At 36.1% G+C, this 17,265-nt stretch overlaps 1 protein-coding gene across 1 annotated transcript in view; it reads right to left on the bottom strand.

Moving 5' to 3' along the window:
• SLC5A8 (solute carrier family 5 member 8) overlaps positions 1-17,265 on the bottom strand; it is a 49,684-nt gene that overhangs the window by 7,557 nt on the left and 24,862 nt on the right. The window contains exons 9-12 of the mRNA XM_039245596.1: positions 16,559-16,671; positions 14,009-14,076; positions 6,998-7,084; positions 2,956-3,161 (exon numbers count right to left, since the gene is read on the bottom strand). Of these exons, the coding sequence (XP_039101527.1) occupies positions 2,956-3,161; positions 6,998-7,084; positions 14,009-14,076; positions 16,559-16,671 (474 nt within the window). The remainder of the gene's footprint in view (positions 1-2,955; positions 3,162-6,997; positions 7,085-14,008; positions 14,077-16,558; positions 16,672-17,265) is intronic.

The raw sequence follows: 17,265 nt of genomic DNA, 5'->3' as shown, positions 1-17,265 counted from the left end.
AGCAACATGGATGGACCTTGAGGGTGTTATGCTGAGCAAAATAAGTCAGGCAGAGAAGGACAAATATCATATGTTTGCACATATAGGAGGATTAGGAGAGGAACAAGGGGGAGAAGAAGGGGGGAAATGGTGGGGGAAAGGGAGAGAGGCAAACCATGAGAGACTCTTGAATGCTGACAAAAACTGAGGACTGATGGATGTGGGGGGGAGGGGGGGATGGGCATGGAGGAGGGCACTTGTGGGGATGAGCACTGGGTGTTATGTGGAAACTAATTTGACAAACTATTTGTAAAAAAATAAAATAAAATAAAATAAAATATATTTTAAAAAAAATGAAGACGTTTCTGACCACCAAAATTATCACTAAAAGATTAAAAAGGCAATCCACAGACTAGGAGAAAAAGATTTTCAAAATATATTTTGTATCTAGAATATATCAAGAACTCCTCAATAAATAAGAAAAAAATTGAGAATGAATTTAAAAATAGATCAAAGATTTCAACAGACAAGTGACTAAAGTAAATATTCAAGTGGAAATGGCCAATAAATATATTAAAAGATATTGAATGTAACTGATAATAAGGGAAGTGCAAATTAAAACTACAAGATATCAATATATACACATCAAGCATTGAGAACTTAATAAAAACTGAATGTGGGTAATAGAAATGCAGAATCTAGACAACCAAAAGGTATTTTATTTCATTTTCAGCTATGTCATTTACTCCACTTGTACTCTAGCAACACGGATGACTTCCTAAGGTGCCATGGGGCTTCAAAGTTTCATGCCTTTGCATACACTACTCCTTCACTATGCAATATATATTTCTTCTTCCTTTGGTCCCTCTACCCAACCTTGTTCATCTGACTGATTCCAGTAGGTAATCCTCATCTGAGGTTTTCTTGACTCCGCCCAGGAAGAGTTAGGCTCTAGGAAGAGCCTGATGGCTCTTTTGATCACTTATGAATACTACTCACCACAAGTACTGTTTGTTTATCTTCTTGTCCATCTTCCCTTCTGGTCATTTTCTGTGATAAAAATGACTTTCAGACATCTCTCTAGCCAGCTTCTACATCCTTCCTACCTCTCTACCTCTTCCTACATCTCTAAAGTCTTCCTGCTACTCACTCCAACCTTGTTTATATTCATTCTTTTAACAAGTATTCACCAAGTATTTATTACTATTTACCATGTGCTAGTTTTATACTTACTTTATACTTAGTTCTTACTGGATTAATTGTTTCATGTATATTAGCACACTCTCTCCAGCTAAATTACAATTTCCAGGAAGGCAGGAACCACAGTGAATGAGAGGGGAAGGCTTTCTAGGGATAATACATAAATGGCTAGCCCAGAGCTGAGTATGTAGTTCGTTCTGAAAGATTCTTGTTTATTACCTGTTATTTTATAAACAAGCTAACATATAAAAGTAATTATTATGGAACCAGGTATATACTAAACCTCAGCTAATTTATTTGTTTCAAAATCCAAATAACTATTTTGCCTCAGTCTCTTAAATTAAGAGAGATATTTACACAGCCAGGACAAATGCTAAGCAAAATTGTTTAACAGTACATCCTGAATGTCCTCTCACATACCATTCCATTATTTTTTCTCCAACAACTTGCCCCTACACATGCACATTAGTGCTTTCATGCTTGTCCAGACTGCTCCCTGCGTTTCCTTGCTCCTCATCCCACAGCACCCCACCTAGTCAGACCTCCCCCAAATATGCCTCAGGCTCTGGAACTATCTTTTCTTTCTATTCACGAAGCATTTGCCAGCCTTGAACTTCCATTGGCAAGCATTCTCATAGTTGGATTTTCTTTGGAACATGACTCACTAATTATAACAGTCAAATTCCTTCTCTCAGGAGGGCATCCAGTTAAAGAGGGAGACCCCATGTCTTTACCCAAAAGGCATGAACTGGGGGCAATAAACTGGGGGCAAAGTACCTCATCTTTGTATTCCTTGAACATTTCCATGGGGGTTTATGCTTTAAGGCTGGACATAAATCTGTCCACTATAAAATGTCTTGCCCTCACATCCACTGTATAATAAAACACTCACCTATTAGCAGATGCACAACATTTCATTAAATCAGACGACATAAGGATCCAGAAGCCGAAAAGTATACCACATACAGAAAACTCTAGCAAGAATATCACAGCTGCAACTCATTGCTAATGTTCTTTTTTTTTTTTTTTAAATAGTTTATTAATGTGCTAAAAGGTTTGGAATCTTTAAACCTAAACAAATAGCAATGATCTAACATATTTAGATAACTATAGCTTTTAGTCTGTAAAAGCTATACTTCAAAGACTATAGAAGCAATGTCTCTCTTATAATGGTGGTTTTCATTTTAAAAGGCTTTTAGTTGACAAAGACAATTTTTCATTCAACTAGAGCTGATATTTGGTAGCATTTACCCATAATAGAATTTTTTTGGGTTATAATTCAAGTCTTCTCCAACCTTGTTCATATTCATTCTTTTAACAGAATCTGTAAGCGAGGCTGAAGAATCTATCAAAATTAAGAATATACAGCATTTTTTGCTGTTTCTGAACAAAATACTATAGCCAGCAAGCCATAAGGGCTCACCCATTTCAGATCAGGGAAAACCACAGCACTGTAGGCAAGACAGATAGCAACTGTTCTCTACCTGTCACATACATTTCTTAAAAATATGACATTATAGGGGCGCCCGGGTGGCTTAGTCAGTTAAGCATCCGACTTTCGCTCAGGTCATGATCTCGCGGTTCGTGGGTTCGAGCCCCGCGTCGGGCTCTGCGCTGACTGCCAGCTCGGAGCCTGGAGCCTGTTTCAGTCTGTGACTCCCTCTCTCTCTGACCCTCTCCTGCTCACGCTGTCTCTCTCTCTCTCTCTCTTAGAAATAAATAAAAAACATTAAAAAAAATTTTAAAAATATGACATTATAAAGTTTAATTCAATACCTTTCAGCACCATGTACTTGGAAAGCACTAGTAGAAAATGGCATTTCTGTGGTCGTCACCCAATTTGTCACATTGTATGTGCTGTTACAACCATACGTTTCAAGACTGAGTGGCAGAGTTCTCTCAGGCAGTGGAGGATACAGTTGAGCTCCAATTCCGACCCACAAAGAAACAACAAATCCAGCCACAAGACCAGCAAGTGCTCCCTGAAAAACAAGAGTGCTTTTAAAAGAAAAAATAATACAGTTTGCTTTGGGATGGAAATTAATATTAGATGGTTAAGCTCAACATGGTCCAAGCCAGATTTACCAGCTTTTCTCCTAAAACCATCCCTCTCCCAAGACCCCTGCCTCTTGTCAAGGGCAGTAGGGACCACTGGTCCCTTAGCCTAGAGCCTTGGGGAGTCTATAACCCCATTCTTGTAATCACCAATTCCTGCCCATTTTTCTTTTAGTTGAACTCATAATTCCATTTCTTCTACTCTGTTTCCACAGCTAGCACTCTGCTCTGGCCTCCTGCTCTCTTCACACCCAAATAACTACAAAAGTGACATCTTTGATCCCAGGCCAATTGGTCCCTCTATTTTTATTTAGTCGTGAACAAATGGTATATCATATGAACAACAGATTATGAAGGAGAAAGTATACACAGAGTTTATTCCTATACTTAACAACATGCACGATTATAATTGTGCTTCAGGTTAATTAGGGGAAACCAGGAAGCAGTTTTCACAAATGACTGCAATGGTGCATGTAACCACAAGCAGAGACATCCTCTCTGAAGACATCTGGTTTCCCAACTCTTGGAAAACTTGGGGTCCCCACTTCTGATTTTCACCAGTAATCCAGATATTCTGCCAGACTTTGAATGATTTAAGCCCTAGTTCCAAATGATGGGGACAAAAGCAAAATGAGCTAGGAAGCCCCTGTGGTAAATTTCCCGCCCTTTAAGAACACTGAGCAGGGGCGCCTGCTCAGTCAGTGGCTCAGTCAGTTAAGTGTTTGCTTCAGCTCAGGTCACGATGTCACAGCTTGGTGGTTTGAGCCCAACATCAAGCTCCATGCTGACAGTGTGAAGCCTGCTTGGGATTTTCTCTTTTCCTCTCTCTCTGCTCCTTCCCCACTCATACTTCTCATACTTCCTCTCTCCCTCAAAAATAAATAAATAAATAAGCTTTAAAAAAAAGAATACTGACCAGACAGGACAGCTTGTGCCTCAGGGTCCCCATAGAAAGGATGGGGTAGAATATTTGAAGTAAGGGGGAAAACATAAGCAAAATCATAGGGCAGGAAAAAAGAATGGTGTGTTGATGGAAGAAGATGAAGGCTGATGACCAGGTCAGAGGATTTGTGTTGAGGACAAAGACTGTGAGCTCTTTCATTAAGCTGTGAACCTTGAAAGCAGAATTAGATTTCTTTGTTTTTGGTACCCCAGCACTTTGGACAGTGCTGGACATATAGAAATAAATATGTTTTCAATATTATGAGGTTGGAATAGTAGTGTGGCCACCTGTTGACAGGCCTGACTTGCTTATTCTCAGCATTGCACATGGTTTGTTCAAAGATCCACAAAATTATTAAATGCATGAGAGCAGAAATATTCAGTGCTCTTTATTCCCAAGACAATGTTCAAAGAATGAATAAGAAGGGAGGGAGCAAGGGAGAAAAGGGAAGGAGGAAGAGAAGCAAAGGAAGAGAAGGAGAAAAGGAGAAGGTGAGAAAAGGTGAGAAGATAGGAGGAAAAGAGGGAGGCAGGAAGTCCACTCCAAGGTAAGGGTAGATATTCTGCTGGTGAAAAATGTGGATACAGTAAAAAGAGGTACCTCCTGTGATAGGAATAATATCATACTTCTCTTGAAAAAAGGATACTTGAGACCTGTCTGCTACAGCTTTTGTGGAGGCACCCCAAGGTGACAGTAAATGTCAAAAACCAAAAGTCAATCTTTTTTTAATGTTTCAGACACTCAACAAACCAGTGTGCATTCATAATGCAGAGTCTAACCAAAGCTTCAACATCCTGAGGTTGATACAAACCACCCTCTTTCACTGTGATTAATTTCTACAAAACCTGCACTTCATATGATATTTTATTGAGAATTATTGTTATTATTTAGAATTATTATTTTTGTAAAGTTTTTACTTATATACAGTTGACACATAATGTTACATTAGTTTCAAGGGTACTGAAACACAGTGATTTGTCAACTACATACATTATATTATGCTCACCACAAGTATAGCTACCATCTGTTGAGAATTATTTCTCTGAGAACTATTATTAGCAATAATGGTAACAGCTTTTACTAGTGGCTGCCTTACCAATCTCTAATGCCTCATGAAGAAAATGGAATTCTAAATGTAAAGTCATAGTTCTGTGGTTATTCTACAACTGTCTGAAACAACAATAGACACATCAGTTTTTCCTGAACTTTAGCTTATAGCAGGCCTGATTGGATGGAGTTCCCTTGGCTTTCAGAGAAATAATTTCAATTTCATTTATTCCAAACAAAATATAGTATTTCACAGCATAGATATGTCTATACAGAAGAGAGATATTACCTTATTCTGGATACCATTCTCAATTATGATCACCCCTTTGGGGCCAGAGCCATGGTATTGGAACTATAGATTTAAGTATCAGGAATATAAACTCTCTGGTGAAGGTGGTGAAGATCTTATTGCTTCTCTTTGTTATACTCTGGCTATACACAAGTATCCTCCATTCTATTGCCCTTAAATCTTTCTTTCTTTTTTTTTTTTTTTTGGAATAGATTTATTTATTATTTTGGTTTTAGAATTCTTATGAACATTTTAGAATAGCCTCTAGGAACTATAATAAGTGGTCAGAGCATCCTGGTTTCTCCTACACCTAAACCTGAGATTTAAAATAATGGTGTTTCAAGATTATGACCTTAGGAAGTCAGCTTTTGCTCCTTTTCTCTCTGTCATGACTTAGCACTCGGGCTAGCTGTTGGCCATGTAAAATACTTGTACAGTTTTTTGTGACTGCTGCAACAGCTTGAAACAATGGACATTTATTCTCTTACAGTTCTGGAGACCTGAAGTCTGAACTCAGTATCACTTGCCCTTAAATCTTTCATATATGAGCCTGCTGATCTCCTTTCTCTAAATCCCAGTGGTTGGGGCACCTGGGTGGCTCCCTCGGTTAAGTGTCAGACTTCAGCTCAGGTCATGATCTCACGGTTCTTGAGTTTGAGCCTCGTGTCGGGCTCTGTGCTGACACCTAGCTCAGAGCCTGGAGCCTGCTTCAGATTCTGTGTCTCTCTCTCTTTCTGACCCTACCCTGCTCACGCTGTCTCTCTCTCTCTCTCTCAGAATAAAACATTTAAAAAATTTTAAATAAATAAATCAATCCCAGTGATTAATTTTCAAGAAGGGAAAAAAGATAAGTGCACAAAAAGAGTTGCTCCTTCAGGTATATAATATTTATAATATATTACATATAATATGTTTCACAACATATACCCTTTAGTTATATTATATAATATTCTATATTATATTTTAATTATATAATTATATAATAATATATTATTTAGTTAAATAATATTGATAATATATGTTGTTTTGGTAGTCTCCATTTAGCTTTAAACATGCATAATTCCAGTGCATTGTACTTTATTGTACACCCTAGCAAAGTCAAGATGAGTAATTAAGTCATCGGGGTGCCTGGGTGGCTTAGTCGGTTAAGAGTCCGACTTTTGCTTAGGTCATGATCTCGCGGTTCGTGGGTTCAAGCCCCGCGTCGGGCTCTGTGCTGACAGCCAGCTCAGAGCCTGAAGCCTGTTTCAGTCTGTGATTCCCTCTCTCTCTGACCCTCCCCTGCTCACACTGTCTCTTTCTCTCCCTCCTAGAAATAAATAAAAACATTAAAAAAATTAAAAAAAAAAGATGTGTAATTAAGTCATCAAGTCACTAATGACAGATATCAAAGGAACTATATCTTTCCAATTGAAAAAAAAATTATAGAGCCACTACTATATTTGGGAAATTAAGCTTTACTCATATTCACTCTTTATACTTACAATTGAGTTGGCAAAGGGAACCAAAATGCCCAAAGCAAACAAGCCCAGAAGTGGTCCTCCAACCATGCCAAATATACTGAGGGCTGCCTACAAAAATAACAAAAAGTCAGCAATTAGCAATCTCATAAACCAAGTTAAAATGTTTCAAAGAAAATTTCATCAGAATGAGAATTTAGTCAGCCTCTCCAGAAAACCATGGCAGCCTTGTGATTGGCAAATAGGTCATCAGAACTTGGAAGCTTCTGTTTCTCAGTCTCAACTATTAATTGGTTCACTCAGTTACCTCAATAAAGGAAGCAAAATATAAAGAAGGTAGAGGGTCATAGACAATGGAAACACCTATATGAATGCATAAGACAAGAGGGACACTACTCCTCCCAACTGTTCTTGCAGGTGTTAATAATCGATCACATTACTCCTTTGTCCTTTGATAGTCTCAAAATCTTATGCAAAACAAGACTGTGGGACAGTACTCCTAAGTGAGCAGATGGCAATGAAACCCAACACCATCTTTGATTCCCTAAGAATGGAACTAGAATGAAAACCATGATTAAAAAAAAAAAAGATTGATCAAATCATGTAGAAAAATATTTAAAATATAGCTGGATAACTTTGCTTTGATGTGTAGATGCCAAAAGAAATTACAATGTGACTAATGGAATTATCCAAATAGCTAAAAATTCCAAGAGATGTGAGTTCCCAATAATCCAATGGTTAATTTTTTTTTATTTAAAAAAATTTTTTTTAATGTTCTATTTATTTCTAGGAGAGAGAGAGAGAGGCAGCGTGAGCAGGGGAGGGTCAGAGAGAGAGGGAGTCACAGACTGAAACAGGCTCCAGGCTCTGAGCTGGCAGTCAGCACAGAGCCCGATGCGGGGCTCGAACCCATGAACCGTGAGATCATGACCTAAGCGAAAGTCGGATGCTTAACCGACTAAGCCACCCAGGCGCCCCTCCAATGGCTAATTTTTAATAGTGGACAGAAACATATAAGAAGGATTAGGGGATCCATTAGTTTGTCTAAAGAGTAAAGGGACTTGATAAAACAGAATGAGCAAATCAAAGAAAAAATAATGAATTAAGACAAATTTTATAGGATACAGATGGCAATCTTAGATTAAAAACAATTAAAAAGCCAACCTTTTGGACTACAGAAGGAAGTGTGTATACAGATGACAAAGAATTACTGTTTGAGGAGAATATGGGCTCAGAATATCATCCTAAGGAGTCATTTCACAACTTCTCCTGAACCAGAGCCCAGGAGGAAGGGAGATAAACTTCAATGCATAATGTGAAATAAGTCACACGACCCATGAACGACCTACTGGCTATGACAGTGTGATCTGTGAGCCAGTTTTGGAGACACAAGGAATATATCCCAAAAAAGATCTGTCTCAGGAAATAATAGCTATGTTAGAGAGGAAGCAAGCAAAAACTGTCTTGGAGTTATGATGATATTCCTAGAACACCCCATTGTATATACTCAGGCCAGAGTTGATATATGGTAAAAGGGAAATTAACCACAATAAAAGCTATAAGTAATAATGCAGACTACAGAAGAATAAGCAATCATGCAGAGTAGAGAGGAAAGCACACTCAGAGGAGTTTTTTTGGTTAAGGCTTAGCTATACTAGATAAGCTTGGAGTATCTGGACATAATTCATTCATTCATATAATCAAGATGAGATCAAGCTATTTTAACAACTGGTATGCCTTAAGCAATAACAAACCAGAATGGACTCAAGCCTTAGCTCTAAAGAAGGAGTTTGGAGGACCTGCTTTTCCAACATTGACCTTGAACTTTCTGGAACATGGGGAGGTCCAGAAGTCCCAGAGGGAGAGTGCAGGTGCTCAGAGTAGGTCCAGGGAGCATTTGGGGCAATCTGATAAGTGGATATTTATGAATAGGTACAAAATAGGTACATTCAGCTTGAATTTATTAAATGTCCTGAGCGCTACAGTAGATACCAGATATTTGATACAGTGTTGGACAACACTGTCAAAATTCTTACCTTCATGGAATTATACACTATTTAGTAAAACAGACATTAAATAAATAACTGCAATAAAATATGATACTGGAAATAAATACATGATAAGAGAAACACAAAGTGCTCTGCGAATATGTGGCAGATAACTTTAAGATAACTTAAACTTATCCGGGAACAGAAAGGAAGTTTAAGTTGAAACTTGAAGAATAAATAAGACTTAGACAGTTGAAAGGTGCACCCAGATACATAAAGCAGCTATTAACAAACATAAAGCAAATAATCAATAGCAATAAATAGTAGTGGAAAACTTTAACACCCTACTTAAATCAATGGACAGATCATCTAAACAGAAAATCAACAAGCAAACAATGGCTTTGAATCACACACTACCAGATGGATATATTCAAATCATTCCATTCTAAAACAGCAGAATACTCTTTCTTTTTGAGTACACATGGAACATCCTCCAGAACATATCACATATTAACCCACAAAACAAACCTTAACAAATTCAAAAAGATAGAAGTCATACCATGCATCTTTTCTGAACACAACGCTATGAAACTAAAAGTCAATCACAAGAAAAAATCTGGAAAACCACAAATAACATGCCACTAAACAATGAGTGTGTCAACCAGGAAATAAAAGAAAAAAATTAAAAGTACATGGAAACTAATGAAAATGAAACATAATAGTCAAAACCTTTGGGATACAGCAAAAGTGGTTTTAAGAGGGAAGTCTATAGCAATACAGGTCTACCTCAAGAAGGAAGAAAAATCTCAAATAAACAACTGAACCTACACCTACAAACAACAAACTAAACCTAATACCAACAGAAGGAAGGAAGGAAATAATAAGGATTAGAGAAGAAATAAATTATATAAAAACTAAAAAAAAAAATAGTAGAACAGATTGACGAAACCAGAAGCGGGTTCTTTAAAAATATTAATAAAATTGATAAGCTTCTAGCCAGAATTATCAAGAAAAAAAGAGAAAGGATTCAAATAAATAATATTACAAATGAAAGAGAGGAAATAACAACCAATACCACAGGAAAACAATTATAAGAGAATATTATGAAAAACTATATGCCAACAAATTGGACAACCTAGAAGAAATGGAAAAATTCCTAGAAACATATAATCTATGAAAACTGAAAACAGGAAGAAATAGAAAATTTTAACAGACCAATTATCAGCAAAAAATTGAATCAGCAATAAAAAAAAAAAACCAACAAATAGAAGGTCAGGACAAGATGGCTTCACAGGTAAATTATACCAAATATTAACCTATTCTTCTCAAACTATTCCAAAAAGTAGAAGAGGAAGGAAAACTTCTGATTTCATTCTATAAGGCCAGCATTACCCTGATACCAAACCAGATAAAGGCACCACAATAAAAAGAACTAGAGGCCAATCAATATCTTTGATGAACATAGATGCAAAAATCCTCAACAAAATACCAGCAAACTGAATCCAACAACACATTTTAAAAAATCATTCACCACAATCAAGTGGGATTTCTTACTGGGTTGCAAGGGTGGTTCAATATTTGCAAATTAATCGATGTGATATGTCACATCAATAAAGAAATAATAACCACATGATTATTTCAATAGATGCAGGAAAAATATTTCACAAAATACAACATCCATTCATGATAAAAAAAAAACTCCGACTGAAGTAGGTTTAGAGAGAATATACATCGACAAAATAAAGGCCATATACAAGAAAACCCACAGCTAATATCATATCTACTGGGGAAAAATTGACTGTTTCAGGTCAGGAACAAGGCAAGGATGTCCACTCTCATCACTTTATTCAACATAGTACTGGAAGTCCCAGCCACAGCAACCAGATAACAAAAAGAAATAAAAGGCATCCAAATTGATAAAGAAGAAGTCAAACTTTCAATATTTTCAGATAACATAATACTATATACAGAAACCTTAAAGACCCCACCCCAAAACTCCTAGAACTGATAAATAAATTCAGTAAAGTTACAGGATACAAAATCAAGGTACAGAAATCTGTTGCATTTCTATACAGCAATGAAGCAGCAGCATAAAGAGAAATTAAGAAAACAATCTCATTTACAATTGCACCAAAAATAATAAGATACTAGGAATAAACCTAACTAAAGAAGTGAAAGACCTGTTCTCTGAAAACTATAAAACAGTGATAAAAGAAACTGAAGATGACACAAAGAAATGGAAAGACATTCCATGCTCATGGTTTAGAAGAACAAGTATTGTTAAAATGTCTATACTACCCTAGCAATCTACACATTTAATGCAATCCCTATCAAAATACTAATAGCATTTTTCACAGAACTAAAACAAACAGTTCTAAAATTTACATGGAACCACAAAAGACCCCAAATAATCAAAGCACTCTTGGAAAAGCAAAGAAAAGCTGGAGGAATCACAATTCCGACTTCAAGTTATATTACAAAGCTGTAGTAATCAAAACAGTATGTATGCTATGGTCACAAAAATAGACAAAAATAAATGAAACACAATAGAAACCACAGAAATAAATCCACAATTATATGGTCAATTAATCTTCAACAAAGCAGGAAAAAATATCCAGTGGGAAAAAGACAGTCTCTTCAACAAATGGTGCTGGGAAAACTGGACAGCTACATGCAAAAGAATGAAGCTGGACCACTTTCTTACACAGTATAGAAAAATAAATTCAGGGGCACCTGGGTGGCTCAGTCAGCTAAGTGTCTGACTTCGGCTGAGGTTGTGATTTCACTGTCCGAGAGTTCGAGCCCCATATCAGGCTCTGTGCTGACAGCCCTGAGCCTGGAGACTGCTTCAGATTCTGTATCTCCCTCTCTCTCTCTCCTTCCCCTTTCCCCCACTCATGCTCTGTCTCTCAAAAATAAAATAACCATTTAAAAAATATATTCAAATTGGATTAAAGAGTTATATATAAGACCTTAAACAAGAAAAATCTTAGAAGAGAACACGGGCAGTAATTTTGGTATATGTGCTGCCGAAGTGAGCCCAAGAACACAGGCAATAATGTTAATGACATTGGCTATAGTAACTTTTTTCTAGATAGGTCCCCTGGGCAAGGGAAACAAAAGCAAAAATCAACTATTGAGACTACATCAAAATAAAAAGCTGCTGCAGAATGAAGGAATCAATCCACAAAACTGGTATTGATACCATAAACGGTAACCTACTAAATGGGAAAAGATATTTGCAAATGATATATCTGATAAGGGTTAGAATACAAAATATTTAAAGAACTTGTAAAAGTCAACACCCAAAAAACAAATATCCCAATAAAAAATGGGCACAAGACATGGACAGACACTTCTCCAAAGACACTGGCCAACAGACACATGAAAAGATATCATCACTTATCATCAGGGAAATACAAATAAAAACTACAATAAAATATTACTTCACACCTATCAGAATGGCTAAAAACAACATAAGAAACAGTAAGTATGGGTGAGGATGTGGAGAAAAAGGAACCATTGTGCACAACTGGTGGGAATGCAAACTGGTGCATTCTACTGTTGATGGGAAAGCATACTAGAAAACAGTATGGAGGCTCCTCAAAAAATTAAAAATAGAACTACCCTATGATCCAGTAATTGTACTACTGGGTATTTATCCAAAGAACACAAAAACACTAACCTAAGGAGATACATGTACCCCTATGTTTATAGCACCATTGTTTATAATAGCCAAGATATGGAAGTAGCCCAAGTGTCCATTGACTGGTGAAAGGACATTCATGTGTTGTTGTGTGTATTTGCATGTGTGTGTGTAGTGGAATATTAGCCAGCCATAAAAAAAAATATGAAATATTGGCATTTGCAATATTGGCTAGAGGGTATAATGTTATGCAAAATAAGTCAGTCAGAGGAAGATAAATACCATATGACTTCATCCATATGTGGAATTTAAAACCAAACAAGCAAGCAAAGGTAAGGAGAGAGAGAGAAAGAGAGAGAGAGAGAGAGAGAGAGGGAGAGGAACCAAGAAATAGACTCTTACCTATAGGGAACTGATGATTACCAAAGGGAAGGTGGTGGGTGGGAGGATGGATTAAGCAGGTAATTGGGATTAAGGAGTGTACTTGTCATGACGAACACCAGGTAATGTATGGAATTGTTGGATCACTATATTGTATATCTGAAACTAATATGCCACTGTATGTTAACTTACTGGGATTAAAATAAAAACTTTTTTTTAAATTCTAAAAATGAAATGCTATGGTGTAAATCTCACTACATATATACATAACTTGTACACTGAAAATTACACAATGGCGTTGAGAAAAATCAGATATCTAATTAAATGAAGAAATATACTATATTCATGGATTCAAAGAACTCAGCATAATAAAGATGTCAGTTCTCCCCAAAATGATATACAGATTTAATGCAATCCTATCACAATCTAAGCAACATTTTTTTAGATATAGAGATTATTCTAAACTTTATACGGAAAGGCGAAGGACCTAGAATAGCTAAAACAATTTTTTAAAGTAAGAATAAAGTGGAGAGAATTAGTTTACCTGATCCTAGACTTATTATAAAGCTATACAAATCAAGACTGTGTAGTATTGACAGAGGGACAGACACACAGATCAATAGAACAGAATAAATAAACCAGAAATATATCCACACAAATATGCCTAACTGATGTCTTATATAGGTGCAAGACAATGGAAAAAAGATAGTCTTTACAATTAGACATCCATGGGGAAGGGTGGAAAAAAGAACATCATTCTAAATCTCATACCATTGAGGAAAACTAGGTAAAGGGTATATAAAATATTTCTGTATTATTTCTTAAAATTGCATGTAAATCTAAAATTATATCAAAATAGAAAGTTTAATTTTAAATAATTTAAAGAATTTAGTCATCTCTGCTCCTTGATATGGGTTCATACATATGAATAAAAAAGTCTGGAAGGATGGTCATAGCAACATTTAAAAAACAAGAAGAATCCAGTGATTAGGACTCTATCTTTCCAGAATCAGCTGTTACCTGTAGCAAAGCTCCCATCAGTGATGCCACTGCAGCCATTCCAATACACAGAGCTCCAAACAACACACCTAGATGATAAAAGCCAGTGTAAAATTCAGACCCAGAGGATTAGAATTCTCAATAGAATAAGCAACCATACCTTTGATTCAAAGTAATTAATATGATTGTGGTGAAAAGTGGCCACATACATAAAAGCCAGACACAAAAAATGGAAGGGGTGTTTTCCTACAAGATCAGCAGTGCACAAAGAGGAAAGAAAACTCTGATATTGTGTCTCAGGATTAATTACATTAGATTACATAAGTGAAAAATCCCTAGCATTAACTACAGAGACTTTAAAGCTAAGAACTATTGTGTTATTAATCTAATCCTCTGTAAATATTTGTTTATAAAGGAAGGCTCAGGTCTCTGTTTTCGGTTTGCCAGAAACAGGACACAATCCAGCTCTGCTCTGTACAGCATGATGGTGGAGGGGATTAATAAGCATCAGAAATTAGAGTGTTCTGATTTGAAGTGTCCATTTCTCATGAGAAGTGTTAGTCCACACCAAGAGGTGGTTTAGGACCTTTATCCCTCTTGTAATCTCAATCAACATACCCAACCCTTTCTTGTTAAACTAGCCATGAAAGAAAGCATCAAAGACAAGTATGATATTACGCATTTTACCAAATTGTTTCCTCAAACTTTATAGAAATTCTTGAGCTACCACTGTTGGCTATATTATAGATTATGGGATTTTTTTTCTCTTTTGGCTTTCAGTATTTTTCAGATTTTGTCCAAGTACATGTTTTGCTTTTTAAATTATAGGAAAATTTACACACACACACACACACACACACACACAGATTTTTATTTTTGAAGACCTTCATTCAGTACAAATCACCTGAAGTCAGTCAATGTAATTTCCCACACATAAAATTCAAAACAAAAAAAAAATGAATGATAGCTTTGTTCATCATAAAATTAGTGCATTCCTTATATCTGACTTACACTAGAATTACTTATATCTATCTGACTTTGTTAATTATATTAGGTGAATGACCTTATTGTACCTGAATGGAAATCTTACATTAAGTTTTTGCAAAGAGCTTGAGATGCAATGATTTTTATGCCTCTAAATTCTAATGTAAATGGTATTTCCAACATATTTAGCTTGATTCTTCTATATCTGATTGCTCATGGATGGTCAGCATTGTGGGTTTTGGTATTCAAAGTTAATGGAAACACATTCAAATCATTTGCCATGTTCCACTCTATGATACCTTTATTGTACATACCTCAAGATAATGATTTTACATAACCCTTCAAAGTAAACAAAAACTTCATCTACACTAGCAGAGTTGATTTGCTATTAATCATTATCAACAACCTTCCTTGAACACAAGCTAGTGCCTCTTGTTTTGTATGCATTATTTCTAAACCTCATTGTACCTGCAAGGTGAGTACTTTTTACTTCACTTTCCATATAAAGAAATTTAAGCTCTATTAGGTTATTGGATCTGCTTAAAGCTAATAAACTGGTGAGAAAGATTGGGTCTGTCTGGCTTCAAAACTTCTATTTAAAACCACACAGTTTCGACAATCCTATAACAAACCAATCTAAATATTCTTTGGGAAGCATTGTATCATTCTGAAATTATGCTCTAGGATTAAAATTGTTACATAATAAAATGATGCAATGTTATTTAAATGTAAGGGACACTGAAGAATATAAATTAAGTACTTATTCCAGGCTACAGTCAAGACAATTACATATAGAATTATGGTTCCAAATAGAATATTATTTACTATTTCTTTGACAGTCTATTAGTGTTATTGGGTTGAAGTTAAAGATTCTTTTGAAAAAACAAGTTTTTTAGTCATTCCTTCCAGAACATGTATAGACAAATGTCAAAAACAAAGAATGAAGCACACCAGCCAGCTTTCTTTGAGTCAGATTGTTACATTTGGGACATCTGGGACCTGGGGTCTTTAAATCTTTCCATTCAACTGATATTTAACCCTTCATAAGGTCCTACATCTATAAATAGAAGATGAACATTCCTTGTGCAATTTTATTGACTATTTTCAGGGCAGTCTACATGTACAGACAGAATAGACAATCAAGATGGTTCAAAAATAATAACACTTTGTTTATCTTCAATTCATGCACACAGACTATGTACTTTAAACTGAGAGTGTGCTCTTAAGTAATAAAATGCATGGCCCTTGCCTCCAAACTAAGGGTATTTCTTAAAACTGTGGGCTAAAGTTTTGAAAAGCAAAAGGGTTGGATTTTTTTTTCTGTAGCTAAGAAGTTTAAAAAGAAGGACAGCCAAATAAGAACCCTGGAAATTGTTCATTGTGGTCCCCTGACAATTAATTGCTTGAAATGTCTCTCAAATCTTGATTGCAAATATGGCATGACTGTGTTTAGTCATAGGCATGCATATGTATAGACACATTTACAGTCAGAGGTTCTTATTCTGTGTCTCCCATGAAAAAGAAATTCTGGTATCTCTAAAAATCATCTCCCAGGGCTAAAATGGAATTGTGAACATGGAAACTTACTCATTCCTTGGGAAATCCAAGAGAGAGACCTTTCTGAGAGTGATCTGAAGTGAGGTTTAACTAGATCTTCCACAGTTACTGCTGCTAAGGCATTAATACTGGAGGACACTGTGCTGTAAGAGAAAATCAAACTTTTGATTTATAATATTTCAATTTTAATAATACTTTAAGCAGGAGTAAAAAGGGGGGAGACAAACTGTCATTTCTGAAATATAACCAGATTTCTACTATATTTTTCATGATCACAGCATCTTCTTTCTGGAAACTGTTATCATCTAAGAATGATTCAGTCGACATCTATAGACTTAACAGGGAAAAAGGACAATTTCATGTTGCTTCCATTTTGCAATAAATCTTCAGTGTCTATGGAAAGAATCTACAGACTGCACAGTACTATAGTGACTTTAAAACTTATTTTTCTTTGTGCAGAGAAGGGACTGTCATAAAACCTCACTAACATATGTCATAAATATAAATAATATTAATTTCCTGGATCCTCACTAACATATGCTATACACGTTAATCAAGAATTTCCTGGCACAGGGGCGCTGGGTAGCTTAGTTGGTTGAGCATCCGACTCCTGATTTTGGCTCAGGTAATGATCCCAGGATCATGGGATCAAGGCCTGTGTGCTGGGCTCTGTGCTGAGCAAGGAGCCTACATAGGATTCTCTCTTTCCCCCTCTGCCCCTCTCCCCTGCTCATGCT

Source organism: Hyaena hyaena, unplaced genomic scaffold, assembly GCF_003009895.1.
Source record: "Hyaena hyaena isolate Hyena2069 unplaced genomic scaffold, ASM300989v1 scaffold_261, whole genome shotgun sequence".
NCBI lineage: Eukaryota > Metazoa > Chordata > Mammalia > Carnivora > Hyaenidae > Hyaena > Hyaena hyaena.
The sequence above is the reverse complement of the archived record's forward strand: the minus strand, read 5'-3'. Positions and strand labels throughout refer to the sequence as shown.